General features: G+C 44.8%; 2 protein-coding genes across 8 annotated transcripts in view; one reads left to right on the top strand and one right to left on the bottom strand.

Moving 5' to 3' along the window:
* The window catches only part of samd11 (sterile alpha motif domain containing 11), an 83777-nt gene extending 72580 nt beyond the window's left edge, over positions 1–11197 (top strand). For 6 of the 7 annotated variants that reach the window (XM_071475946.1, XM_071475947.1, XM_071475944.1 and 3 more), the window contains 7 exons: positions 147–300; positions 5676–5791; positions 6048–6126; positions 6287–7071; positions 7914–8047; positions 9057–9167; positions 9437–11197. In XM_071475946.1, coding sequence (XP_071332047.1) covers positions 147–300; positions 5676–5791; positions 6048–6126; positions 6287–7071; positions 7914–8047; positions 9057–9167; positions 9437–9721 — 1664 coding nt within the window. In that variant the 3' untranslated portion in view covers positions 9722–11197. The remainder of the gene's footprint in view (positions 1–146; positions 301–5675; positions 5792–6047; positions 6127–6286; positions 7072–7913; positions 8048–9056; positions 9168–9436) is intronic. The other variant, XM_071475945.1, reaches the window with a different exon arrangement.
* noc2l (NOC2-like nucleolar associated transcriptional repressor) overlaps positions 11025–27751 on the bottom strand; it is a 21159-nt gene continuing 4432 nt past the window's right edge. The window contains exons 11-18 of the mRNA XM_071475951.1: positions 26368–26479; positions 24377–24490; positions 19781–19882; positions 19328–19471; positions 16262–16375; positions 15881–16019; positions 13884–13994; positions 11025–12555 (exon numbers count right to left, since the gene is read on the bottom strand). Of these exons, the coding sequence (XP_071332052.1) occupies positions 12425–12555; positions 13884–13994; positions 15881–16019; positions 16262–16375; positions 19328–19471; positions 19781–19882; positions 24377–24490; positions 26368–26479 (967 nt within the window). The 3' untranslated portion in view covers positions 11025–12424. The remainder of the gene's footprint in view (positions 12556–13883; positions 13995–15880; positions 16020–16261; positions 16376–19327; positions 19472–19780; positions 19883–24376; positions 24491–26367; positions 26480–27751) is intronic.

Raw genomic sequence — 27751 nt, 5'->3', positions numbered from 1 at the left:
TCCCCTCCTCTCTCCTGCCTCCCCTTTGCTTTTTCCCCTCTGAATCCTTGTCTTTCCTCTTTGCCTCAACTATTAATCCTTCATCATATTTGCCTTGTCAACTCTCCCCATCTCTCTCCCTATTTGCCCCTTCGCTCCTTATTCAGACATGCTGCGTGCTCGTCAGGAGGCGCTGGCTGCAGCAGTGAGGAATCCAGTGGCCTTAGAAGCTCACCTGCCCTCGGCGGGCAGCTCCTCTTCATCCAGCCAGAGACGCAAGCAGGGTCTGCCGCAGCACCGGGACGCACATTACACCGACAGGTAAGAAGCAGACACAAACACACACTTGCTTGATATCCAGGTCTCTATGTCAGCCTTGCCATAGCTAGCTATTGAAACTGCAACTGTGCTCTGCTGCAATACCAGTATTATTCATCATTAATAAAGCCCAACACCCACATCTCCACATGCATAAATACTGCATAAGAGGCCACGATTGATGTGACCACACATAAATATAAAAATCGCAATGAAAAAATGTTGAGAGAATGTTTGTAAGTGGGGGAAAGAGTTGAAGGAGTTAATCAGCTGCCAGTCTGCATCACTACACCACTGCACTTCTCTTTCCAGCCTTCCTCCCATTTCCTAGTGCAAGATCTGATCTCATTTTTGGCTTTTCCACCGTGCCGCAGTGCACATTTGTGTGTGCATGTGTGAATGTATGTGCATCTCCACATACATGGCTAAACTAAGGATCCAGTAACCTCTTGGCTACCACTGTGGAGCTGCACGCCTGCATCCGCGGCTATTCCTCCCTCCTCTCCCCCCAGCGCTGGCCCCTGTGCCTCCCAAACAAAGCCGGGGGCAGCGGGAGTGGGCGGGTAATTGCTTGTCGATTATTTATGTGGCGCGGGGAGAGGCGGGGGATCGATAATGGGCCGGCGGTGCGGCAACAGGGGGGGAGGGTGTGAGTGTGAGGGGGGGTGGTGAGGGGTAGGTGTGGGGATGTAAGCAGGAAGCAGAGCGGCCAGGCGCTGTGTGGTGCAGCCCTGGCAGGCTGTGGGGGTGTATATATTGTGTGTGTGTGTGTGTGTGTGTGTGTGTGTGTGTGTTGAGGCGAGGAGGGGGGCTGATTGTTCGTTTGTGTTTATTTGTTCCATTTTTCAAGCTGGCCGTGCTCATCTATGTGGATTGAATTTGGGTTTGTTTGTGTGAATATGTTTGTGTGAATATGCTGCTAATTTGTGCGTGTGTGTGTATATATATATATGTGTGTGTGGCTGGTGGTGCAGTGAGAATGTACTCAGTGAGCCGCGGCTGTTCTCCAGCAGCACACAGAGTAATTAGCCACACAGGACTGGGGAGAGTTAACTAGGGCTCCCCCACCCTCCATCCATCCATCTCTACCTCACTCGTCCCCCCTCTACCTTCCAGCGTCTCCTCTTTAACCCTTTCGCTTTCAATATGTTTTTTGGTGTGGGTAAAAAAGGGGGTTCATGGGGAAAATACGCTGAACTGTCCTTTCCATTACTTGGACTAATGTCCAAATGAAAGAAGGAAATGCAAGAAGAAAGAAAAGGGAAACACACAAAGAGTGATGCAAAATCTATATATTGTTGCACCTGTATTCACTTGTGCACATTCACTATAGGTTCAAAAGTACATAGACACATACTTCTGTGTACTTTTGGTCAGGGGTTGTTTTTTTTATATTTTAGGCCAAGTCCCTTACTGCCTATTAATGGAAGTCTTGGTGCCATTGCATAAAATATTTTTTTGACAAAAGTGTGCTTCCAAATTTGTGGCAGCAGTTGAGGGAAGGCCCCCTTGTGTTTTGACGAGTAATGCCCCCGTGCAGGGTCCATGAAGAGATGGATTTCTCAGTTTGGTGTGAAAGAACATGAGTGGATCCACAACCTCTGGGATGAGCTGAATCACAGACTTCACCAAAGGCCGTATTGCCCAACCTCGCTAATGCTCCTGTGACTGTGCCTTAAAGCAACATGGGTTTGTGTAGAGATGTTCAGCAATCTCATCTAAGTCGGGGCGCCTCGGTGGATCACCTGGTAGAACGTGTACCATTAAGGCTTAGTCCTAACCGCAGCGGCCCGTGGTTCGAATCCAACCTGTGGCCCTTTGCTGCATGCCATCCCCTCTCCCCCCCCCCAACTTTCCTGTCTCTCTCTCACTGTAACTATAACTAAAAGAATAAAGAGCCTGAAAAAAAATCTCATGCAGGTGTAACGTCCACAAACTTTTGGCCATGTAATGTACATGTGTGTCTAAATGCCAGACTCTTCCCATTCCATAAAATATACACAACCTGCAAAGAAAGCAAAGAAAGTTAAGAAGAGACATGAGAGCGGATTGCAATGAAGACAAAATTAAAATCTAGATAACTGAAGAGCAAAAGCAAAAAACAGAATGAAAAGCCGAGACCGGGGAAGTGAGTTAGAGACAGCACTCCCCCCCCCCCAACTCTCTCATGGCTCACCTTTCCATCGACCCCTCATCATTGATTATCTGGGGCCCATTAGGGCCCATTGTTAAAAACAAATCATTAGGGCCGCTCGATGGGCTTAGAGCCTGGCGCTCCATTTGTCTGGCCTTAAATGGCACTAAGCTCACCAAGCATCTGCAAGGCAAATAGGGGAGGGATAGAGAAAAGTAAAGGGAAAGGGAGAGAAAGAGAGGAACTGGAAAACATGGGAGCTTAAAACAGGGAAGAAGAGGGGAGATGGTGAGAGGACGAAATGACGGAAAGAGAGAGACGAAGCAAAATAGGGAGTGCAGAGATCGAGAGAGTGTGAGATAAGGGGAAGAAGGGAGGGCGGGAGAGAGAGAGAGAGAGAGAGAGAGAGAGAGAGAAGGAGCGCGGAGGGAGCCTCATCCATTTTAATGAGCTTCCTGTGTAAATGTGTTCCTGCGGAGAAGGAGCCGAGGGCGGCCGCGAAGCGCTCCTAATCCCCCCACGCTCCCATCATTAAGGGCAGCCCTGTCACACACACACACACACACACAGACACACAGACACACCCCTATAGACACACACACACAGCCTGGGCTGCTGTGGGACGGGACCGCTGTCGCCACTCTGACAGGTCGTCACACACCAGTGAATTCCCCAGGAGCCCATGGCCTCACTGCAGGCAGAGAGGCACAGAGAGGAGGAGAGAGAGAGAGAGGGAGAGAGAGAGAGGGACAGAGAGAGAGAGAGGGGGAGAGAGAGGGACAGAGAAAGAGAGAGGGGGAGAGAGAGGAAGAGAGAGAGAGAGGGAGAGAGAGACAGAGAGAGGGGGAGAGAGAGAGGGGGGGGAAGAGAGAGAGGGGGGGGAGAGAGAGGGGGAGAGAGAGAGAGGGGAGACAGAGAGGGAGGGGGAGAGAGAGAGGGAGGGACAGAGAGAGAGAGAGGGGGAGAGAGAGGGGGAGGGGGAGAGAGAGAGGGAGGGACAGTGGGGAAGAGGAGCAGAGATAGAGAGATGGGGGGGGCATCCAGTGATATAGCAAGTTTTGCCTGATTATGAGCGCACCTTGCATTTGTGAATCTGACCATTTTCAGTCTCATGCAAAAGCTGGGAGGGTTTTTTTTAACCTCATCTTTTTATAACATGTTAGTGGCTTGCCAGCAAAATGCACTGATAGGGCAAAAAGAAAACCACACACACACACACACACAAACCAAGCTCAAAACGACTAATGTCTGCCACTCCTCCCTCAAAATTGCCGCCTATAAAAGGAGGAAGAGAGGGAGCGATGGAGGAAGGGAGTGGAGGGGAGTGTCAGACGCTCTCTCTCTCTCTCTCTCACTCCCCGTGATTAGGCCTAATTATGGTGGCGCAGACGCCTGGCAGCCCCAGTCATGCAGCTTTAATTGACCGTTATTCATCTGCGGGCTAACGCCAGGCAAGGGTAGGCGGTGTAAGGAGAGGGAAGAAAGAGAGGGAATATCGGGGGGGGTAATGGGCGTTTGGCGTGCGGGAGCCATGGCGGGGGTGGATGGGAGTTTTGCGGGCGCCTTAACGAAGCCTAGTGGAACTGCGCGTCGCAAGGCTAATTGCTAGCCCCGGGGGACGAGGCCAGGTGATTACACACTGGGCGGTGTAATTACATAAGCAGCGGCTAGCGGGGTCTGGGGGTCATGCGCCGCAGCCCTCACCCAAGATTAATTGGAGCTGCCACTGGAGTGCGAGGCACCGCCGGAGAGAGCGGTTATACGATTAGCATTAACATTTCAGCGGCGGAGGCGATCGATGAATGGTTTCCACCCCTCCCCCACCCCCCCCCCCCCCCCCCCCCCACACACACACACACACACACACACACACACGATTTCATCTCCCCGCTCTTCTATGCCTGCCCTCCCTCTTTGCAATTCCTCTCTCTCCTTTTCCCTCACCATTTAGTGAGGTGGGAGACATGCAGGCGCTAGCTAATTTGAACACGGTTGCAAAACAATATTTGCGGTTGCATGCGTCCCAGTGTTGGTTTTGATTTTGTTGTTTTCCTCTGCTTGTTTCCCATGTATGCTTTTGTGTGGCGGCTGTCACACACAGCTGAGTTCTGATTGGTGTGATAGCAGCAGCTCAGGAGGAGAAAAACAAGCGACAGGAGAGGGAAGAGGTGTTGGTAGCTAGAGAGTGAGCTTAGAAAGGCCCTGAAAACAGACATTGAGCGGCCAGGGAGCATCACCATCTACTCCAGACCCTATACCCATGAAGATGTGCACAAAATTGAGAGAGAGAGGGATAGACTGAGAGAAAGGATTATAGTGAAAATAAGAAGTGGGAGAGAATCTAAAAGGAATACAAAGAGGTAAGACAAGGCCGGGATAAAGAGACAGGACGAGATGTGGTGAAGAGGGGAGAGAAAAATTTATAAAGGTGAAAGAAATAAAAGTGCGGGGGAAAAAAGTGAACAAGACAGATTTTTAGAGGTCATAAAAAAGTAGAGAGACAGGAGTAAAGAAAAGAAAAAAGATGGGTAAGACAGAACAAGAGACGGAGAGAGAGGGAGAAAGGTGAGAGGCGCCTTTCCCCCTCAAGGAGGACAAAAGACGAAGCCAATAATGGAGAGGCCTTTTCAGAAGCAGAGGTTGCAGGACGCTCCATCTTTTCACTGGCTTCAATGCAGCCTAGAGAGCAAGAGGGATAGAGAGAGGGAATCAGGGAGAAGGGCGTAAAAAAGGGAGAGAAGAGAGAGGAGGGATGAGTGTTAATTAGAAGGTCCTTCAGCCCGTGGCCCCGGTCAAGACACAGGGGCCGCCCCAGCTGTCGGAGCATGACACACTGGCATTGTGCATTCAGCCCTCATTATGTGTGTGGGTCTAGAGTTGTGTGTATGTGTCTTTTTGTGTATATATTGCGTGTGTGTATGTGTGAGGCTGCAAGGGGAAGGAAAGGCTGCAGTCCAGGGTACAGAAATGGCCAGCGGCGCTTGTTGCGGCGTGACAAGACTGATGAGGCACTGGGGCGACATGGGGGCCTCTGGAGCTGCACCGATAAAAATACACCGTATACATTGATGTGGCAGTGTGCACATATTCACCAAGATGGAGCTGTGACGTACTGGGGAAAAAACACTATTCACTTGAACATCATGTATTATACATACCTCCAGCTGAATGATCTTGTCATTTTAATTCATTCAGTAAATTCCAAATTCAGCTTAATATTGTCTTTTTATATTCATGTCTGCAGAGAACTGTCCCATCCGCCGCCCCTACTGTCCCCTCCAACTGCCCCTCACATCGCCTTAGGACCTCACCTGCGGCCTCCTTTCCTGGGCATGCCCTCTGCCCTTTGCCAAGCTCCTGGTGAGTCATAAGTAATGCTAAGGCTAAATAGATGATATTCGTGCACAGTACCAATGAGTGGTAAAAAAATAATATTTCCACATTTGCACTGGACATTAAGAAAATGTTCCATGACTTTGTATCAAACCAGAAGATTCAACGCCAAAATGATGTAATAGTTGCAGGATATCTATTTATTTCTAACTTTTTCTAAGGTGGGAGCTTTTAATTGTTTGCTTATAGGACTGTATGTATTTTCTTGCTGTTTCTATCATAGGGTATGGTTTCCTCCAACCAGCTCAAGCTGAGATCTTTGCTCGACAACAGGAGATGCTGAGGAAGCAGAATCTAGCCAGGTGTGTGTGTGTTGTAATATTACAGGATGTAAGAATAAAGTTACTGTGACAGGCATGTATAATAAGTATAACAACAGCTAAAAGTTTTTAAACATAAAGTTTAAAAAAATGTAACATTTGGCCTGGATGTTAAAAGTTCCTGCATGTTTCATTGCCTCAGACTTGAGATGTCAGCAGAGCTGCTGAGACAGAAGGAGTTGGAAAGTCTCCACCAGCGACAGCAGCAACGTCTTCTGGGCTCCGACCCTCTGGGAGCTCTACCTCCTAGCCTGCCCCCTGACCATCCAGCCCTGCGGAGTCTCCACGACATCCCAGAGGGCCATCCTCTCCGTGAGGAACTGGCCCGCCGTTCAAATGCAATGCTGGTACTTCGCCATGGAGCTGCCACACCCCTCCTAACCCTCAACCACCAGCAGCAACAACCAGGGGCGTCCTCTACACCCAAAGACACCCAGGCACAGAGCTCCACTGCTGGACCAGATGCAGAATCCAGAAAGGCCCTCCGCAGGGGTCCCCAGATACAACTCCGTGCTGGGGATCACACAGGAGGAAGAGAGGACAGAGGAAGGGAGGTAGACAGGGAGATGCAGGATGAGGAGATGAAGGACTCAGACAGTGAAACAGAGATGTGCACAGAGAGGCAGGAGGGCATCGGTGCCAAGCCCACTAGAAAACCCAGGGACAGGGAGAGAGATGGGGGTAAAGAGACTGGCAGCAAGGGAGTGTGTGACAGTGCCAAGGAGACTGGAGAGTGCTCAGGAAGGCTGAGCGCCCCTTGTAGCTCAGCAGGTACAGAGTCACCCAGTCGCCACCTCTTCACCCCTGGACTGGGCAAGGCTGATGTCAAGTACCACCTGCCACCTGGACTCATGCCACCACTGCCTGCTCTTCACGCCCAGTCGTTCCCCTTTGGATTCCCCTACGCCAACCCTTACTTTCACACGGGTAAGGGACTCAGACACACACACAGACACACACAGACACACACAAGGCTGAAAGCAAACATGTGAAACCCATTAGCGTCACTCTGTGTGCGTGTCTCCAGTGTGGAGACCTCTCCCTGTTAGGGGCCCTTCCTCTGACCCCAGTGTGACCCTTATGCACACTACCAGCAGAACAGCCACGTGGGCAGAAAGAAGGGAGGAGGGGGTTGTTTGTTCACATACGTATAGTACACACACACACCTTGTCCATATACTTGTACTGCAAACACAAGAAAACTACCATAAAGTACGGCTGGGCAATATGGCCTATAAGTAATATTGTGATATTTTTAGGCTATATCACAATACATGGTGTATGTCTGGATATTTTGAAGTCTCTGTAGCACTTCATAAATGCGCGATTTAACCCTGTGATACATACATGCTCTCACATATATTATATATATATACCCACTTTACAGAGGAGGCCACATGTACTATATGGTCATAGCAGAAACCCGTGTTGGTTATAATTATGTCAATAATTTAGCAGGTGAAGGGCAGAATTTTACCAACCAACACTCTCGCTCTGTGTATGTAAATTTAATACCTTTGTGTCATCTTCTCATTATTATTATATCTGAGTTCTCCTTTTCAAATTCATCAGGATGAAATATTACTGTCAACAGTTTTGTAAAATGGAGTTCAAAATGTTTTAGCATAAGACTTGGAAGTGTCTCAAAGTTTGCAGTGTTTGAGTTCTGCATCACTACAAATGTGGAATAGAAGCGAGAAGTATTACTAGCAGCTTTGTACCCAGTGTTTACATTGACACATCATTTTCACCCACTGCTGCTCTTTCAGGCTCTGTGGGAGGTCTTTTCATGGATGGGGAGGACTCGGCCACAGCAAATCCTGTGGAGGACATCAGCAAGTGGAGTGTGGAAGACGTGTGTGGCTTCATAAGCAGCCTGGCCGGATGTGCTGAATACACACAGGTGAGGACATAGGGAGAGGGACGAGAGAGAGAGAGGGAGGGAGGAGGGGAAGGAGGCCAGGGGCAGGCTGACTACTAACAATAGAGGAAAATAATGACAAAGAAATAATTCATACTGCAGCGTTACTGTAGCATTTTCAAAGGCATCTCATTATGTTTAGGGTAGAAGCACTAAACCTGTGCAACACAGTACTTTTTTCAAGTTTATTGTGAATGTGTGTGGTTGCATGAATGGTCACGTTCACAACTGCAGCCATATTTGTGGGCTTTGTGTGTTTGTGTGAATGAGGGTGAGTTAGCAGTGCATGTAGAGGTACACCTGTAGCTTGTGTGAATGCGAATGTGAACGTATATGTGTCTATAGCCATATATTGTTCCAAAATGAAACATCCAGCATTTGAGAAAAATGGACCAATCTTACCTTTATTTCTATCTTTAACAAAATAGAATATGGCACAATATTTTAAAACTTTTTTAGTCTCTTAAAACAATACTGACTGAATGATGACATGTAAGTTTCAAGAGTTATTAGTTACAGTAATCATTCTGGCCATGGTGTAAAGAGATTCCTTCCTAGCTTGACTCCAGTGTAGGCAATGGGAGACAAAATCATGTTCTGCATAACAATGATTTCTGATATTCAGCAGTCAAATCAAGTCTTCTAAAAAATACAGGCTTCTTAGCACAAAATACCTTGTTATTTGGAACAACACGGTGAGATTTGTCCCGCTCATCTCCAACATTGGAGTAATGCCAGGAACAGATTTTTTTTTAGGGCCACTATGGACAGGAGAAATGATTAGTAGCCAGTAACTCCTCCAATATACATCTGGGCATGTGAATTTGTATCGAGTTGGAAAAATCTGAACCTATCCTTAAAGAGACAAAATGGGTATGTAACATTTTGGAATACAGCCACTGTTTTATAGGTTGTGTGAGTGAATGTGTAAGTTTGTGTATCGTGCGTGTGTGTGTTCCGGCTGAGGCTGAAGCGGCTGTGTCTTCGCCAGGTGTTTCGGGAGCAGGCCATTGATGGAGAGACATTACCGCTGCTCACTGAGGAGCACCTGCTCAGCACCATGGGACTAAAGCTGGGGCCTGCACTCAAGATCCGCTCACAGGTACACACACTACAAACCTGCGTGTGTGTTTGTGTGCGATCAAGTGGACTTGGCAGCGAGCTCTGTGTGTGTGTGTGTGTGTTGGAATGCGTGTCTGTCCGTAGGCCCACAACAAACTAAGCGTAGCATAGCTGAGTCCCTTAAATTAGCCTGCCCCACAGATTGCAGCCTCTCTTCTGCGCTCTCTCTCTTACAGTACAACATTAGTCCATTACACAATACTCAACAGAATGTACAGACAGTCATATGGTCTCCTCTCATCTCCTCAGGTGGCACGCCGTGTTGGCAGGCTTTTCTACATGACTGGATTTCCCCTGGCGTTCCCGTTTCCGCCTTCTGCTGCTCTGCGCCCCCCAGAACGGGATCGGGACCCCCTCGCCACGCCATCTGACACGCCCCTGCCCCTCTCTTTGTCCCTGCCCCACAGACCCACCTCCACCAGCAGCAGCTCATCTCCCTACAGCGGCCCCACCCCAGGGTGCTCCTCCCCCAAGCAGGAAAACGGCAACAGCTCCATGGTGGTGGGAAGATACGAGGCCAAAACTCCTTCGTAGGAGCCAACCAGCAGGGGTGAGGAGGGCAGGCCTGCCTCAAGCTAATCAGAGAACCAGGGGAGGGGGGGGGTAACCTGAACCAGAGAGATTGACTCACAGGCTCTATTTACCAGACTCCCCCCACCTTGGGACCTTTATGCTGAAATTTATGGGAAAATATTGGACTGGAATGAAAGACAACTGGACGATATGGACCATATCCGGCAAACCAATCATGAGTCTGAGTTCCTCTGCAGTGGCTGTAGCTGAGCAGAATCCAAAGAAACTGTGTTGGAAGGGAGACACGTGAAGCGACAGAGGAACAGAGAAAGAGAAAAAGGAGGAAAAGGAGACAGCTGGTCACAGAGAGCCTGCCAAAAAAAAAAAAAGGGAGCGAAGCCCTGCCACAAATGCGACATTCTTGCAAGTCAGACAGTCAGACGCTAGCGGAAACTCTTCCTTCCTTCCTGGGCTGGAGGAAGCTCTGCTCACTCTCTTTCTCTAGTCTACATCTCTGACTGCTCTCACCACAAGCCCTGCAGAATCCAGGAATTAAAGAGACGCCTCTCCCCTCTTTTCTCTCCCTCCCCTCCTTCTGCTCGCTTGTTTTCCAAAGCCAAACAGCAGCGTGGAGCTGGATCTTTTTAGAGGCTGGAGTTGAAGCATATGTTGAGCAGCACCAGATCTGACCATCTCCCTCTTATCACTGCAACTATGCATTCCACTGTCCCAATACCAAAGATTACCGGATGTGTGGAATTGGATGTGTTCGCTTTTTTGCATAATAGTCTCAGAGAAAGACTGGTCCAACAGAGGAATGCTAGGCTGTCGTGACGGACTCTGTTTGGGGTAAATCTGTCATTTCCTGACGTACAAAGGCTTAAAAATGTTGGTGAAATGGAGAAGCCTCTATGGTGTGTACGGCTTACGTCAATGTACGCTTGTGTTGACTACTGTGGGAGGTAGGAAAAACATGCAAAATTGTACAGAATCATGCTTAAGATGAAAATATCCTGAAGGTTACATACGTGGTACTTTTACTTTTTGTTAAATGTAGTTGCACGAATAAGATTTTCTTTACTGAAAAATGTGACTTGCTTTGGTGGTACTTCTGTTCATAATTTTGTTCTGCCATTTTTAAAAAAAAAAAGTGTAATATTAAAAGACGATCCAATCTCAAATGCTACTTCAGCATATAAATATGAGGAAAAAAATATTTATAGGACTTTTGATGTAGTAGATAAAGCAGATTATGATATGTATTATAATTAGCCCTTCAGATGGATTCCAAAGATACTTTTACTTGGTTTTCTCTTGGTTGCAGGGAAAAGTAAGGCACAAAAGCTCTTAATGCAAATGTTTTGAATTTGTTATGGATTTTTTTTTTAAACAACGCAAGCAATGAATTAAAATGGTCTCTAGATTTCCCTTCAAAAGTTTTGTCTTCATCCTATTTTTCTATTCACCACACAGGTGAAATAAATCCTAAAGAAATTCCTCTGTTTTCTCATTTGTCATTTGTGCGCCTGTGTCAATGTGTATAGGCCTCTTCCTCCTAAGGTGTTTGTGGTTGTTCGGTAAAAACGTGCCGGAGGGAGTATGTGGTCTCCTGGTGTGTGTAAAAGGGAGGTGACCCATGGGGGGCACAGTTCAGGTCAACACCAGCTGTCAGAGTGTGAGGTTCAGCCACAGGCCAAGGCCTCCCTGCCTGCGGGGATAAACCTGACCCGCCTCATACACCCACACACAGGACCAGAACCAGCCTAGCCCCCCCCCCCCCCCCGCTTTCACTCTTACCTTCCTTCCTCCTTCAAAGAGTTTACACTGAAGCAGTACACTCTACAGACTCTGCTGGGACTTCCCCCTCGCTTTAGGCTGGGCCTCTGCACCAGAAGGTTCTGTATTCACTGAAAGTGACTACAGAGGAAATGTGGTGACACAAATCAAATCTTCATCTGTGGTGTTCAAGTCCCTGTCAAACAACTCTGCCCTGTATTGTACACCAGTAAATGCATGCGATAATCGTTCACCCGACAAAGGCCAGAATCACCTTTACTTTAGTAGTGAATGCTTGCGAAAGCTGCAGTAAAGCTGAGAAAGAAAAGGGAAGAAGTTAGAGTAGGAAAGCTGTGTCTGAGCATGTGAATACACAGACAGAAAAGACAGTGGTCGGGGGGGAGGGGGAGGGGGGGTTATGAGGAGTTGGCACAGAAACAGACCAGCCTGTGTTGCTGCTCTACCACCTGGGCAGAGAGTCTTGGCACAGCATCAGACGCCACCCTGCCAGCCTGGCACAGCACTGCTGCCTCGGGGCTCAACACCCGCCTCTCTGTACCCCTCCACTTGGCCAGCCCAGCCTGGCTCGGCCCGGCTCAGCGAGGCTCATACCTCTCTCCAAATAGCCTGTCCTCACAAAGCCTGAGGGTGCCTACAGGTGTGCACATGTATGGAGGACACAAATCACATATTTCAGGTGCACTTCTGCATCAACATGCACATGCAGGCTTCAATTAATTAGCATCTTAGGGAAAAAAAAGCAAAGAATTTGGATTTTTTTTTTCTTTTCAATTTCAATGCTTCATAAAATTATACCAAGAACACATTTGTGCTGTACAAGTGAAGTAATACAAAATTCAAAAGCAAAGAATATAACAAAAAGTCCAAATATACTGGGGGAGAGCATATGTGTCTCAGGTGAGCTCAAGCTTGTGAACCCATGAACCCTCAGTCATCATCAGACAGCTCCAGGTCCTCCACCAGATCCTCGTCTCCCTCGGCCAACTTTATCAGAGCAGAGGAGGACAGCGGCTGAGGAGCCTTGGATGCCTTTTCATCCCCTTCATCCTCCTCATCATCTGGAATACAGACAGGAGAAACTTATTCAGCTGTTGGAGTCCAGCAACAATCACAAATTACATTCTGATAGTTCCTTTGTACGGATTATTAATTCCCAAACTCTTAAATTATGTGCACACATTACTACATTAATTGATTTAACAGGGTTATTGTAGCCATATTAAGTTACAAGTTACAGGTTGTTGTTACTACTCCAGTCAGGTAGGGACGCCTAGAGAGATAATAGCAGGCTAGCAGCTGTTTTATTATTCAGCTGTATGCTAAAGTTTGGGCTATTTACATATTTTGTTGATTTCTTTACGGTGCAAAGAAGTAAATGAAAGCCCTAAAACAAACAGACATTAAAAAGTGAGCCTTTCATCAAATGTTAACGCACTCACTCTGTTTATTTCATTAACTGATAGAATAGAAAACTAAATTTAGCATTAGCATAGCAAAGTCTGGGCATCCTGGTAAGACAGTGCTTAATGACCACTCGCCCTCATAGCAATTAAGTGATTCATAATATTTAGTTTACTGTCAAATATGACAAAGAACAGCAGTAAATTCTCGTAACTGAGTTTCTGAAACTATGGAATATTAGAACAGTTAATCCATTATTAAATTATCTAATTATTTTCCATCAACTAGTTTTAGCTCTAGTGATCATCCTCTAGTAATCCTTATTTAACCCATCCTCTACAGTTTTAATGATAGAATGGATGTTGCAAAATAACAGTGCTGCTTGAGTTTATATAGTTTTATTTAGAAATACAACCTACATGGATATATTCTGTGTTTTGGCTGGTAGACTACAACTTTGTTACATCTGACATCCCTTAAATGTATTTTACGTAATAAAAGATGGCTTGTGTTCTGTTCATTTGTGCATTAATTATAAGGTAGGAATTTCTGTGCAAAGGGTATTTCTTTGAGAGTATGACACTGATTACGAAGTAAAAGTCTAGGTCTGCAACTAATAATTATTTTCATGACTGACTAATCTGTCAGTACTATTGTCAATTAATCGATTAGTCTCTAGAACATCAGAAAATAATCTAAATTGACCCTCATACTAATACTAAAATCCAAAGTCACATTTCAAATTGCAAATATTCAGTTCAAATCATTCAGTCTGCAAAAATATAAAACAAAGAAAAGCAGCAAATCCTCACATTGGACAGACTAAAATCAGATGATTGAAATAAGACTAAAATTCATGAATTATTAAAATAGTTGCTTATTACTTTGCTCTCAATTGACTAACTGATCAATCATCATGAATAAATACACAACAAATTAATAGTTATACAACAAGCTAATAATTTGACACTGATGTTGCACCAACCTGAGTCTCCTCCCTCTATTTCCTCATCATCGCTCATGTCAGACAGGTCGTCAAGATCATCATCATCATCATCCACATTATCATCATCTGACCCACAGGTGCCCTTTTTGCCTGAGGAGAGACAGCAAAAATCTTTAAACTGCACTGAATTTTGTCTAGTGTTACTTTGTTCAGACATTTTTGAGTTTGCGTTGGTGCATCGCTGATGTCTGAGGACATTGGAGACATCTATATGTGGGCCAGGTATCAGAGGCAGCTGGAAGTGTCTATTTCCTCCTGAGATGGAACTGAGAGTCGATTACAAACGCCGCCGCTGCTGCTGCACAAACACCCATGACAGTTTACTACCTGCAATTTCAGACATCTTATGCTCACGGCCTAAATATAGCAAATGGAGATAGCAGGCAGGTTCCACAGCTACGATGATGATGGGAATGTTGGTGTGTGTGCTGGTGTGTGTTTGTGTGTGCCAGGGAGAAGTTGGGAGTTTGTCTGAAACTGTGTTGTGCTATCTTCAGAGTACAGTATGTGTGTGTTGTCTATCTAGCCAAAGGGACAACTGGGGTCCATAGGCTTTGAAGTTGAGGTATGATGAGAGGCTGGGGGGGGGGGGGGGGGGGAAGCAGAGCTGCTTCCTCTTCCTCTCTCTCTCTCTCTCACCCCCCCCCCCCCCCCCCACACACACACACATACATCAACATCCTCATCTCCTCATCTGAATGTATTGATGACAAACATGCTTTTACTCTCTCCCACTCTTTGTTGCTCACATGGTGCTAAGCAGACTTCAGTGGTACCTTAGAGGCTGCCCTGAAATGACCTGGAAGACTACCCCCACACACTGACACCACCACCACCACAGAAAACACACACACACACACACACATCAATCTAAATCATCAGCCCCCTACTCTCACACTCCCCCTCTTTCCGGGAGTGTGTGAAACCACAAAGAGCTTTGGTGAGCTGCCCAAAAGCTTTTGGCTCTTAAAGACTGGACGACAAGGTGGTGGGTGTACACTTGTGTGCTATCATCGAGATGTGTATGTGTGTGTGCACGTGTTGTAAGGACATGCGGGGGCAGCTGGTTGAGGCCCTCAGAGCCAAAAAGAGAGAGCAAGAGGAGTAGAATGAAAGAGGTAGAGAGAGAGAGAGAGGAGTGGGAGCGGCCACCTCTGGCTGTTCCACTGGGCTGGTTTGAATTAGGAACCCCCGCTGGGATCCAAGCCTGTACTTCCTGTCGGGGGGTTTCAGTTCGTGTGTGTGCACGAGGGGTGGGAGGGGTGGAGGAAAGATGAACACGAGGGAGGGGGGGGGGGGGGGGGCAGAGAGTGAGAGGCGGAGGCCTGCCGCTTGCCGGCAGCTGCCCATCCGTTTGTGGGGACTCTCCCTACAATGAAGTCCAGATGCATCAAAAAAAAAAAAAATCCCCCTGCCGCCCACTCCTTTCCTCTATGACCCTGCGAAGGGCTTTTTTAGCTTGGAGTGTGTCCGAGTGTAAAGCTGTAAAAGCGAGGTGGCAGCTGCCTGTGACCTATGGACGACCCCGAGAGGACAACACACATACAGGGTTCAAATGCTGAATGAGCTAATGGCTCCTCTTAGAGAAAGAACTAAACTATCTGATTAGCAAAGAGATTTTCCCTGAAGTTTGATTTGGGATTTAATTTTCTATTCCCCAAAAATGGCCCCTGTGGAAGTTTCAATAACTCAAAGCCTCATGGCAACTGCTCTTCAGGTCATCTGTTTCATGTAGCCTAATCTTAAAGATGGGTACTGTCCCAGAAACAGAGACAGCAGTAGAGAAATCAGACTCAACTGTCATCACCTCCTAACTTTGTTTTTAGTTGTGGACCAGGCTGTAACGAAACACAGCCCCCTAGAGGCCAAGACTAGTAGTACATTGTAACCTAGTAAAAAAAAAAAAAAAAAAAAAAAGCCCCCTTTGCAGGACAGCGTTGTGTGTGAGTGAACAGTGCATATGAGAAGTGGCTTACCTTTGATTTTGAACCCTCCATCATCATCATCATCTGATTCACTGTCAGACTGAAACAGATCCTTGAACTCCTTCTTGTCCTCTGCCTTTTTCTCCTGAATCTTCTTACGCTTAATCTCAGGAAGGTCCAGATCTTCCATCTTTAATAAAACACAAAAAAAGTAGGGTCAAAACATATGCCTGCCTTGATGACGCTGATGATTTAAAAAAATAGTTGGGCTGCCTGTAAAATCTTCCAATATATAGCATGACTGTTTCATGTTTTATTTAAAGGGGCAAGTTTGTTGGTAACACCGACATTCATGAAGAAAACACTAGAAGTGCTTCATGATGACTTCAGTAAGATGAGATGAATGCTGGTGTTTTTTGGTTGGATAGTTACCCTTTCTTTGCCAGAGATCTCCAGCTGGATCTCCTTCTCCCTCAGTTTCTTCCACTGGCTGTAGTACCTGTTGAGAGGAGTCCCCTCCTCCTGGACCTGCTTCTCCCAGGCCGCCTGACGGAGAACATGGTGATTAAAATCTTAGCTGAAGAATGTATATAAAGGTATGGGTGTATGTAAATATATAGTACCAGATCAATGCCTGAGCTTATGGATAAACATGAATTTCCAGGGTAGCGGTTCATTTTTTAAATATCTGTTAACAGAGGTCTTTTAGCAGGTTCATTCAGGCTCTAAATGATCTAAGGATAAGTTGCTTTCTACCACAACTTCATAGCAATTGACCAGGAGAAAGAGATGGACAGACAAGACAGTGATGAGAGTCAGAATTTGTGGAAAACAGACAGATTGAAGATGTCTGAAAGCGGAGACCAGCGGATCTTCTCCAGCCTTCCCCTGAAGGTATTTGTGGATGATATTGATTAGGCCCAATCACATTATCTGACCAACAAATCCAATAGAGCGAACAGACCACGGGCTCCTGCTCCCGTTAGCTTAACACATTTACCACAGTTTGCTGTGTGGCTGTTAAGATGGGTGACATGTATGCCCAAAAAAAGACTGAATAAGAAAATGAAAACAGAAAAGCTACTTCTGAATTCAGCCTAGTCTCAGACAAACAAAACAAAAAATTTCCACAGGAGAGAAGGACAAGAGACCCCAGTGCGACCTGGATGGAGGCAGGGCATCATTAATTAGGTGAGCTCTCAGTTTGGGTGACATGTCAGTGGGGGGCTGGTGGCCAGAGGGGGGCCGTGGCCTTTTCCACAGCAGCAGCAGGGCTGTCCCCTCTCCTTTGCCTGCGGTGACACCTCTAATGCTGCCACGATGCCAGGGAGTGGATGCCATGGCGACAGCCTCCGCTGAGCAGAGAGCCGTGGCGACAGGGGCTGGCGCTGCCGCAGTGCCGTGCTGTCTGTCTGTTGTATTTTGTTAACACAGACACACACTCTTCCGTGTGTACACACACACACACACACACTCATTTTCTCATCAGCTAAATTACACAAAGACCATGCTCTTTAATTTCATCCTTAAACGGTCTTTAATATTTATCAACAGTACACGTCAAGTCTCTCAGTGGCAGAAAAGACATAAAAATGTGTGTGTGAACAGGTAGCATAACAAGAAAGCTCATGCACGCATGCATGCACACTCGCACAGACACTAATGGCTACTCATTAAGGCAGAGGCGCCTCTGGTTCAAAAGCCCGTTTACACAGAGAGTTTACACAGGCAAGTGTCATCCATTATCAGTTGTGCAAGTTGGTCAGGACTGTGTGATGGCCTTCTACCTTAACTGGACCAGAGCCCAAAAGAAAAGTTTCTAGTCTTATTATATGTCAACCAGAGAAAAGTTTATCATTATCCTGCAACTGGAACTCTACTCTTGTTTGATGCTTCTTGAGAACATTCAAATAAGACACCACCTACACGTTAGTGCTGAGAAACAGACATGAGTAATCTAAATGATTAAAATTATAAACAAAAAAAATCCTGCTGTTGCTGTAGAAACAACTGTTACAGAAAACACTGACTCAAACTTGTACCAACTATTAGCAATTTCCAGGTGACGTGGATAGAGCTGGTTGAGTATCATTTATTATCAACACCCAACAAACCCTCCACAGCAGCTGCCACCATCTCGCTAAAAGCTGGCAAAGTGACAACTAACGACTCCTCATTAGGTCTGATTTATGCATTAGTAGGAGGGATTAATGGACAGACATGCCTGACTAATTAATTTCTAGTTTCAATTTTGTCGATTGTCTTGTGCTTCTGTTAGCACTGAATACATTTATGTTACATTTGCTATCAGTTTTGAGGTCTCACCTATGCATTAAACATGTAAATAAATACATTTTAGAGTCAATATTAATAAGTGTCTCACTCAAAGACTCAGGTTCAAACCTGGGTTTTATTGTAGATCTTTGTCTTTTTCAAGTTTCAATGAAATAGTCAAAACATTTCAATTTTTTTGACCTGTAGGACTAAACTATGGTTGGAAAGACATACTGAAGTAAGCAAATAAGTGATGTTCACCTGACAAACAGTACATCAAACTGATTGCTGTAATATTTTAACATGGTCTGGATTTTTGATGTGGTAGTTTATTGTAACTAGTACTTTTCAGGGCTGTAATCAATTTTTTATCTAATTACTAATTATCAATGTACATGTTACCTTTTCGCTGGTAGGACTCTCCAGTGTAACATACTGCCATATTGCTGACATTTAGCGAACGGCTAATGTTACACTATTTACAGGAAATCAAATTTTCTTTGCCACTCTAAAACAGTAGTTCCAGTGGCTGCACAGCACAACTTCCTGTTTAAGCTATTGTTTTAGAGCAGCAAAGAAGAATCGATTTTTGGGAAAACTGCCATTTTATCCAAATGTGAAACTATAAAGTTTATTAAAATATTACATGGCATTGGATTGTTGCATAGACTCTAATTATAACCAACCAGATATCATCTTTAGCTAACAATACAAAATTGACTTCCAAAAATCACAGAACAGATTAATACATTTAGGTTTTAGAAGTCAACTAAAAACAAATGAACTCTACAAGCTTTAATAATAACACCTGATTTCTGTCTTCTGTCCATCCATGAATGACTGTGCTGTGGTTTCTGTGTTACCTTTTTGTTTAAATAACAGGGGATGATATATGCTAACCATTTATAACTCCAAGAACTTCTACATTTTAAAATCATGTTAGGCTCACCTGTATGTATTGGAAGGACCAGACTGCAAGTTACTATTCAATTTTTCAAAATCCATTTTATAAAAACTTAATATTAGGAAACAGAATAGCCAAACTGACAAGAAATACTAATGAATGGAAGAGGTCGAGTAAGGACTCTGGAAAGGCTGCCTGTAAATTCAGAACGACACAGGCAACCCCTCCCTCCATCTCTCTCTCTCTTTCAACACACACACACACACACACACACACACACACACACACACACACACACACACACATACACACACACTCACCACAGCGGTGGCATCGGCCACTCCGAAGGCGGCCTTCTGTCTCCGTCCTGTGATGTGGCTGCTGTTCTCCTGTACCTTCTCCAGCAGCTGGCGCACCGGCTTGCAGTAATTGGCCACTTTGCATTCCTTCAGGAATGCTTTCAGCTGCAGGGACATGGAGGGGGAGTATGAGAAAGAAGGAACCAGTGTAAAGGATCATCCAGTCCGCCCATACGGTGTATTCAGGGACAGCAGAGGAGGGTTTGTGGTTGTTTCCCCTGAGGGAAGCAGATTCAGCCTGGCAAGATGTGAACCAGATCCTGAATCATCTATTCAGAGAAGAATTTAAACTCTGGGAATGTCACTACTTCATTATGAGTTTACACTGTAAACTCAAGTGTAATTCTGTAACACTTGAGTGTCCCCTTTTCATTTCACAGACCTAGGTCAGGATCAGTTTAAAGGCTGTATTACCTGAATGATGGTGGGTAGGGCGAGCTCTGGGAAGCCAATGGTGCAGGCCTGAGTGTGGAAGTATTCCAGGATCAGGTCATACAGCTGGTCAATCAGTCCCTCCTAAAGGTTCACAAACAATATTCACACTTCACACATGTGTAGAACTTCAAGTCATTAATGTCCTCTTTGGTGGGCAAAACAACTTCTTACAAAAAAACTGATGACAGCTTGGCCTAGTGTAGCCTATTTGTAGACCTCTGACTCTCTGTCCACATCTCTGCCATGTTTGGAAATTCATTCATTCAAACATATTTGTGGTGTGATGCTCACTGACGGGTGTTTCCGTCGGACAGAGACGCAGAGTTTTGTAGGCAGGATTAAGAACAGGATGTAATCTTCCTACATAGCTACATTCATGAAAAATAGCAACAGAAAAATGGTGACTGAATAAGATTGACACAGCTGTACAAGTCCATCAACAGAAATAACAACTCTTAAAATCAATATATCTCTTTGATCAATGTGGGGAAAAAAAAAAGTTAAGTGCTTCTTCTAAATGCAGTGTTCACCTCAACTTCGTGGATGGGACGAATACGGAACTTGCTGCTGATTGCACAGAGCAAAACAAAATAACTCTCAGATAATGTCTGAAGAGAAACGAAATAGCAATTCAGTCTCGTTATCAGGCTAAGCTTAGCCCAGCAGTCTGTCACCTATGGCTTATAAACAGAAAGGATTCACAGTGGGATTGACATTGAATACCTAACAGTTTCTCCCAGAAACCCTCTTTTATCTGACCATTCTCTGTTAACATTTGAGTTTTCAGTCATGGACTACACAGCATCTGGGGAAAAAATCTATTACAGCAGGTGTCTCTCTGACAATACCATTAGCAAATTTAAAGAAAGGATCCCATCAGTACTTAGCCCACTGCCATGTATCAATGCAGTAGGGAACAGCTCTCTTAACTTCACAGCCACACAGGTTGATGATTTTGTTGATAGTACTGTAGCCTCACTGCGTGCAACTCTAGATACTGTGGCCCCTCTGAGGAAGAAGGTAGTGAGTCAGAGAAGGCTAGCTCCATGGTACAACTCAGAAACACGAGCTTTAAAGCAAAATTCAAGGAAGCTAGAAAGAAGGTGGCGTTCTACTAACCTGGATGAATCTTTAAAGGCTTGGAAAGACAGCCTGTTGGCGTATAAAAAAAGCCTCCGTAAAGCCAGAACATCCTATTATTCATCATTGATAGAAGAAAACAAGAACAATCCCAAGTTTCTGTTCAGCACTGTAGCCAGGCTGACAGACAGCCACAGCTCTGTTGACCCATCTATACCTTTAGCCCTCAGTTGTAATGACTTCATGAGCTTCTTTACAGATAAAATTGTCTCTGTTAGAGAAAAAATTCACCATCTCCTCCCCACAGCTGGTTCAGATGTATTGTCCAGTTCAGCAGCCTCAGAGTCAACTGTAACTGGCTTATATTTTGACTGTTTCTCTCCTGTACATCTCCCTGAGCTCACTTCAACAGTTTATTTATCTAAACCATCATCCTGTCTTCTAGACCCTGTTCCAACAAGGTTGTTCAAAGAGGTTTTTCCTTTACTTGACACCTCTATATTAAGTCTGATTAACTTATCTTTATCAACTGGTTATGTACCGCAGGCTTTTAAAGTTGCAGTAATTAAACCTCTACTTAAAAAGCCTACTCTTGATCCTGACGTTTTAGCCAATTATAGACCTATATCCAACCTCCCCTTTATCTCCAAAATCCTTGAGAGGGTCGTTGCAAGCCAGTTATGTGATTACTTGCACAGGAATGGTTTGTTTGAAGACTTTCAGTCAGGTTTTAGAGTCCATCATAGCACAGAAACAGCTCTGGTTAAGGTTACCAATGATCTCCTCATAGCCTCAGACAATGGACTTGTCTCTATACTTGTCCTACTAGATCTTAGTGCCGCATTTGACACCATCGATCATAAGATTTTATTACAGAGACTAGAACATATGGTCGGCATCAAAGGAACCGCACTAAGCTGGTTTAAGTCATATCTGTCAGATAGACTCCAGTTTGTTCATGTTAACAATGACTCCTCTATCATCACAGAAGTCAGTCATGGAGTTCCACAAGGTTCTGTGCTAGGACCAATGCTCTTCAGTCTATATATGCTTCCTCTGGGAAACATTATTAGGAGGCACCAGATGAATTTCCATTGTTACGCAGATGACACCCAGCTGTACTTATCCATGAAGCCAGGTGAGACTAACCAGGTAGCCAAGCTTCAGGTGTGTCTTAAGGACATAAAAATCTGGATGACCAGTAATTTCTTACTCTTAAATTCAGACAAAACTGAAGTTATTGTAATTGGCCCAAAACACCTCAGAGATACACTATGTGATAATATACTGACTCTGGATGACATCACCTTGGCCTCCAGTGCTACAGTCAGAAACCTTGGTGTCATTTTTGACCAGGACTTGTCCTTTACTTCACATATAAAGCAAGTCTCTAGGACAGCCTTCTTCCACCTGCGCAATATTGCTAAAATCAGACCCATTCTATGTCTAAAGGATGCTGAAAAACTAGTTCATGCATTTGTTACCTCAAGACTGGACTACTGTAACTCTTTATTGTCAGGATGTCCCAAAAATTCAGTAAAAAGCCTCCAATTGATCCAGAATGCGGCAGCACGAGTACTGACAGGAACGAGGAAACGAGATCACGTCTCTCCTGTGTTAGCCTCTCTGCATTGGCTCCCTGTAAAATCCAGAATCGAATTTAAAATCCTCCTCCTCACCTACAAAGCCATTAATGGTCAGGCACCATCGTACCTTGGAGAGCTTATAGTTCCCTATTTTCCCAATAGGACACTTCGCTCTCTAAATGCAGGTCAACTTGTGGTTCCCAGAGTTAGTAAGAGTAGAATGGGGGGCAGAGCCTTCAGCTATCAGGCTCCTCTCCTGTGGAACCAGCTCCCAGTGTGGGTTCGGGAGGCAGACACCCTCTCTACCTTTAAGATCAGGCTTAAAACTGTCCTGTTTAGTAAAGCTTATAGTTAGGGCTGGCTCGGGTATGTCCTGACCCATCCCTTAGCTATGCTGCTATAGAGCTAGACTGCTGGGGGATTCCCATGATTCACTGGGCGCTCTCTCCCTATTTCTGTCTCTCTCCCCCGCTCTCTCTCAATGACTTCATGCCATTAACTTTGTTTTTTTTTTTTTTTTTTTTTTTTTTCTCTCCCGTAGTTTTGTGCTTCTCCTCTCTCTCCCTCTCTCTGTCCTCATTCTGCAGGTATCTCTGCCTCGGGAACAGCAGGATCCAGATCCACCACTACTCATCTTTACTATTACTATTACCTGTCTTTATTATTAATAACGCCATTACCGACACAGCTGTTCCTGGTCTCTCTCTCTTCTCTCCCCTCTCCTCCCCCTCCCCCTCTTTCTATCTTCCCCTAAACCCAACCGGTCGAGGCAGACGGCCGCCCACCCTGAGCCCGGTTCTGTTGGAGGTTTCTTCCTGTTAAAAGGGAGTTTTTCCTCCCCCCTGTCGCCAAGCGCTTGCTCGTTGTGGGAACTGTTGGGTTTTTCTCTGTAACAAAGTAAGGTCTTGACCTTACCCTGTAAAGTGCCTTGAGATAATGTATATTATGATTTGGCGCTATACAAATAAAATTGAATTGAATTGAATTGAACAGTTTACTCTGCAAGCCATTCAATAGGAAATGATATGCCAAGTCAACGTGCAAGACAAAGAAAAGCAGCACTGATAAAAATATTTACAGATGGCAACTTACAGCCAGCCTGTAAAACCTGCATAACTGACAAGAGGAGTATTGCTTAGTCTTTATTGAGCCTTCTCCATGTTGTATTAACTATCAACAAACTCTACATAAATATGGGGGAAAAAACTAAGCAAGCTGAGTGTTTCCTCCTGAAGGAAGTTACCTTTTAAAGTGGTGCCTGTCCATTAAAGATTAATCCTATACATTGTTTACAGAACCATGGCACGTAATATTGGTAATACAACCTGATGCGTGTATGATTAAACTTTTAATAAAGAATGATTCACAAGTAATTAAAAAAAACTGTTGGCTAATGTGAACACATCTGCAGTACAAGAAGCTTAGTTGCCTTTCTTTGTGAAAATAAATGAAAACCTTTTGATAGGTGTTTCATATCAGTCAGATCAGTATTTGTTTAATCAAGTCTGTTGTGAGTCTACAAGTCAGGGGTTCGTGGCAGCTGCCGAAGTGACAGGAGTGAAAACAGCCCTAGCAAGCGGAGTGTAGAGGATAATCCCAGAAGGCCGTGCTGCAATCCTCTTGGCTGAAGCGCTGTGCGTGGTGACTCCGGGCCAGTTTTAGAGCCCTGACAAGGGGCTTTCAGCGCTGCCCTCAATCCCCTCATGCTCACATGCAGGCTAACATACACAGTGTGAGGGAGCAACATGGAAGTAACATTAACTAAGACCTGAACCACTCATCTGATCAGCTGCTGCTCCTGCACAGATACAAGCAGCGGCACACACTAGATACTGCCTCCCTATAAGAAAGAAAAATCTGTTCTTCACTCTGTCTTCATTAGTGGTGGATCCAAGACAGTAATACATACCTTGTAGGCTTTCTCCATCAGGTTGACTTTGCTAAGCTTCAGGATGACTGCAAAGTTGATGGGTTTCTTGCTCATTCGCCCTGGCTTCTTGTTGAAGTCCACTTGTTGGAAGATCTATAAAGGAAAAGCATAAACCAGCCTCACAGAATTTGGACCTAACTGCTAAGAAATTATAATATTTATTGGTACAATGCATATTATATTCAGAGAACAGAATAATACATTGTGCTAGAACCCAAAGCAAATGCAAAACATATGGGCAACATGTTACCTGATAACCTTTAACTTTTGTTCTATATTATTATTATTATTATTATTATTTATTTATTTATTTATTTATTTATTTTTGGTTTGTATGTTTAAAAAGAAGTATTTTATATTCTTCATACTCATCATTATCCACCAATTATTCATTCAAGACAAACCTTATACTGAAGGTATGCATCTTCCACCTCATTCCCAAGAGACATCACTCTTTCATAAGTTCAACCAAAGAAACCAACCACAGCTACAGTATATATGTAATCAGCTATTTATCAGTACTAGTCCTTTAATTTTGACATCATCATTCTAGGCTGCTCATTTTACTTAGAGCAGTGTTAGAGAGATGATGCATTTCTATCTTAGTCTGTGAAAGTACATTCTAGCCAACGTGTGGGCTTTTTGTCTACAAGCTTTAGCTTTCACATCTGCCCACAGTGCACAAGTGAATTTCTGTCTTGTATTTGTATATCAAGCTATTTCTGACACCACGTATCTCTGTGTATTTCTGTGCGTTAGTGTGTGCGTGTGTGTATGTGTGGTCGTTAATGCGCTCAGTGTGCGAAGCAGAGCAACGCTCCTGGCCAGTGCTGTCTGTACAAACATAGGATGTGGTGGCGGTCTGCGGGGGAGCCAGGGGGAAGTGGGAAGGCATGGGCCAACCCTGATGCATGCACATGCACACACATGCACGGGCACACACACACACACACACACACACAGCTACAGAAGCAGGAAGCTCCAAATCATACACCCCCCCTCGGAGATGCGAGAACACACACAGGCACAGACACACACAGGAGGAAGGGGCTGCTTCTGCTGCTCTAATTAAAACAGTAGCAGCGTACCTCAGCCTGCCTTTAACAAGAGGAACAGTAAAGGAGAGAAAACACAGGAAATATCATGCGTCACAAATAAACACGGCTTGCTGTTGGGGGTTGGGGTTTCTGAGTGTGTAAGCAGGGAAAAAGAGGTAGGGAGTGGGCCATAGGCAGAGAGGATGTGGTCTGCACAGCGTGTTAGGACCAGAGTGTAAACCACAACCGTGCCTTTATCGGGTTGGTCAAACTGCTGCATGCATCCATACACACAGACAGACAGACACAGACAGACAGACACACACTGACCACTCCCAGCGGGCGAAGCTAGTTGCTGTCGCTAGCACGCTGCTCTCCTTCGACGGGCCACAACTCCGCCCAACACACAACGCATAAACACATACACATTCACACACAAATGACACACAAACACCGTACAGTCACGTGCTTAACACCTGACCCAGAGAAATGTTGTCAGTTGGTGACCTGCGATTGGTCTGATAACAAAGGTGTCTCTCTTTCTATCTTTCTCACACACTCTCACACACACACTCTCACACACACACACACACACACACACACACACACACACACACACACACACACACAGAGAGAGCTCTACCCTTCGATGTGTTTCCTCCTGAGCTCCTTCAGTTGTGGCCGTTGAGACCAAAATGCATTTCATACGCCACTGATGTTTTTCCACAGCAAACCACCGACGGAACATTTCATCACATCTACCTTTACATTGTTTCCACTTGTAACAAAGACAACAACTGACTACTGTTTATTCTGGATAATTTAAAAGTAGTTGAGGTCTTCAAGCATGTTTGGTGTATTGTTGTATGAAAGACTTCAGATTAATCCTGTCAGAGCCACATGGTGGTTACTGGTGACAACGTGAAGTCTTACCTCCAAGAGGAAAGGCAGCACAGGTACAAATGTGTTGGTGCTGCTAGACAGCAGTGTGAGGGCTCTGCAACAGTGCATCCTCAGGGGGTAATATCTTGATGTGGGCACCAATCTGTTCAGACAGAGGAAAGAGTGGTCAATGTCTCCACCTGCTGTTGGTAAAATGTATATGACAGGTTCACACAAAATGTTATACTCCATAATGAATGAATCCCAGAAAGCAGCTTGACGTTTCTTTGCCGCTGAAATTATAAGACACCACCACTCTGTGAATTCAAAGCTAGGTTAAAAAAAAAAAAAAAAATCAATATTAACTGGTTAAAAATATATAGTGTGCACATCAGTGATTCTTTTTGTACTGTATATAAGGTGCTCCACTGCAAAATATTCAATAGTCAAGTACTTTGTGACAAATAAATAACTGACCATCCACTGCAATATGCCCATTTGCATCACATGGCGTCAAACAAATAGTAACCCTCACCGACTCTGACCTGAGTCGGTTGATTACATATTGTGATCGGCCAGTGAGTCCAGTCTCAGCACACACACTGTACAACACAGAGAGGGCCAGTAAAGAGACAGACATGGATGGTAAAAAACCTTATGGATTTTAACACAGTCCACCAGCTGACACCAGGATTTCTCCTGGTGCTCCCGAGTCCGACTATGGCAGACAGATCTGTTGTCAATGTGTTTGTGAGAGTGAGAGATAGAGATAGAGGGAGGGGCAAGGAGGGGCCGAGTGAATCAATAGTCTGTGCGCAGCTCTATGATGATTTTACCAATTTAAAATAGTTATAAAAAAAATTTAAAAACAATAAGTGGCAGTCCATGTTGAGATTGTGGTGGGCTTGACTGTAATTCATTACCCCAAAAGTGGTCTAGGTAATCAATGGGAAACGCTGGTGCATACAAACTCCCACAATGTAGTGAGCATAGCACTGTGACAATACTGGAGTCTGGATATTTCACAGTTGGATAATATACTTAAAATCATTTCTAACAGATAAAGAACATTTTATATATTATTTTAAATTCTTCTTATGGCTTTATGTAATATTCATAATGACAATTTTTTTGTGAATCATTAAATTCAATGTATTTCTCAGTACTAATACATCTATTCAATCTTGTCACTATTCACTCTCACCCTCCAATTTTCAGCACCACTGCAGTCTTCTGTGCATAACCATGGCTTATTTATCACTTTCTGCCAGCAGTCATTCTGTCACTCAAACAGTATTGTCACAGCAGGAGACCCTTTGTTCTCAGTTCTGCTTTGTTCATCTGCTGCAGAGAGATTGTGTTGATGTGTAAAAGTTACAGCTGATACTAAGTGGGTGTTCAGACCCAAAGACCCTGCATTAAAAAAGTGTTGATT

Source organism: Trachinotus anak, unplaced genomic scaffold (genome assembly GCF_046630095.1).
Source record: "Trachinotus anak isolate AG129_WGS33_773 ecotype Australia unplaced genomic scaffold, CSIRO_AGI_Tana_v1 ptg000004l, whole genome shotgun sequence".
In the NCBI taxonomy this organism is placed as follows: Eukaryota; Metazoa; Chordata; class Actinopteri; order Carangiformes; family Carangidae; genus Trachinotus; species Trachinotus anak.
Note: the sequence above shows the minus strand (reverse complement) of the source record. Positions and strands in the feature narration are given on the sequence as shown.